Source organism: Aotus nancymaae, unplaced genomic scaffold, assembly GCF_030222135.1.
Source record: "Aotus nancymaae isolate 86718 unplaced genomic scaffold, 86718_ANA_hifiasm-v0.15.2.pri h1tg000009l, whole genome shotgun sequence".
NCBI lineage: Eukaryota > Metazoa > Chordata > Mammalia > Primates > Aotidae > Aotus > Aotus nancymaae.
In genome coordinates this window covers 6868069-6869106 of record NW_026988420.1, presented here as the reverse complement: position 1 = coordinate 6869106, position 1038 = coordinate 6868069, and the positions used below count along the sequence as shown (strand labels likewise).

Here is a 1038-nt window from a genome sequence, read left to right as displayed (position 1 = left end):
TCAGCACTTCAGCACCTGCTGCAGGTGTTGGCGCACGTCGGCGGCCGTTTCCCAGGGCACCAAGCTGGCGCGGAACGAGCTGGGCTCGGCCTTCTGGGCCTTCTGGATGAGGCGGTGCATGGGGTAGCCGCGGCGCGGGAAGGCCACGTCGCCGCCCGCCAGCAGCCCCATGGGGCAGAAGTTTTTGGCGCCGTCGCCCACGTAGAAGAGCCGCTCGAAGTGCACGCCGTCGTGGGCCCGCTCGCGCAGGTAGTCGCTGAGCACCTTGTGCTTGCACATGTTGGCGGGGCAGCGCGCGCAGCTGTGTGTGTGGAACGGCCGCAGAGCCAGCAGTCCCCGCGCGTCGGGCCCCGACGGGTTGCTGAGGACGCGGTGGAACAAGCTGTGGTGGCCGGCGGCGCGCAGCGCGCTCTCCACGCCAAAGGCGTTGGCATCGGAGATGAGAATCACCTCGAAACAGGAGCCCTGCTTAGCAACAAACTGCAGCAGGTCGCCCATGCCTGGCGACAAAGGGATGGCTTCGTAGATGGCGCGCAGGTCCCGTGGCCGCACGCCCTGCTCGCCCAGGTACTTGAAGACGCGCTGCATGTACTCGTTGTAGAAGCCCTCGCGGTAGGTGGCTCGCAGGCTCTCCGGCAGCCGCTGGCCCGGCGCGGCGTGCACGATTGAGTCCACGATAGTCTCGTCAAAGTCGAAGGTCAGGAGGAAGCGCGGCGCGCCCTGCACGGCCATCCCGCCGTCCCTAGATAGGCACCAGAGGCCAAAAACTGGAAAACAGCCACTCATTGTCGGTGCATCACCGTGGGCACCACCTGTAGGGACTCTGTTGGCCTCCAGCCGTCGTCACGAGTTCCTGGAGACGGCGGCGGCAGAGGTCTGTCCCGGCCGAGTTTGGAGTATAAGGAATGGGGAAAGGGGCTAGCTGAGGTATTATTGGGGCGCAGGATGGAGCAAGGGGTGCTTACGGGAAATGGAGGGGACGCGGTGTCTTTTTCCACTCCCGGATTTCTGGGCTCTGGCTCACGAGTCCCTCCAGTC

At 65.3% G+C, this 1038-nt stretch overlaps 1 protein-coding gene across 1 annotated transcript; it reads right to left on the bottom strand.

Moving 5' to 3' along the window:
* On the bottom strand, positions 1-786 carry LOC105710177 (phosphoethanolamine/phosphocholine phosphatase-like). Its single transcript, XM_064373467.1, has one exon. The coding sequence runs from the start codon at positions 784-786 to the stop codon at positions 1-3; it is 786 nt and encodes a 261-aa protein (XP_064229537.1).
* Between the last annotated feature and the right edge of the window lie 252 nt (positions 787-1038).

Bases quoted from the DNA above. Each gene is read 5' to 3' on its own strand.
- LOC105710177 (XM_064373467.1), bottom strand. From the start codon at position 786: ATGAGTGGCTGTTTTCCAGTTTTTGGCCTCTGGTGCCTATCTAGGGAC.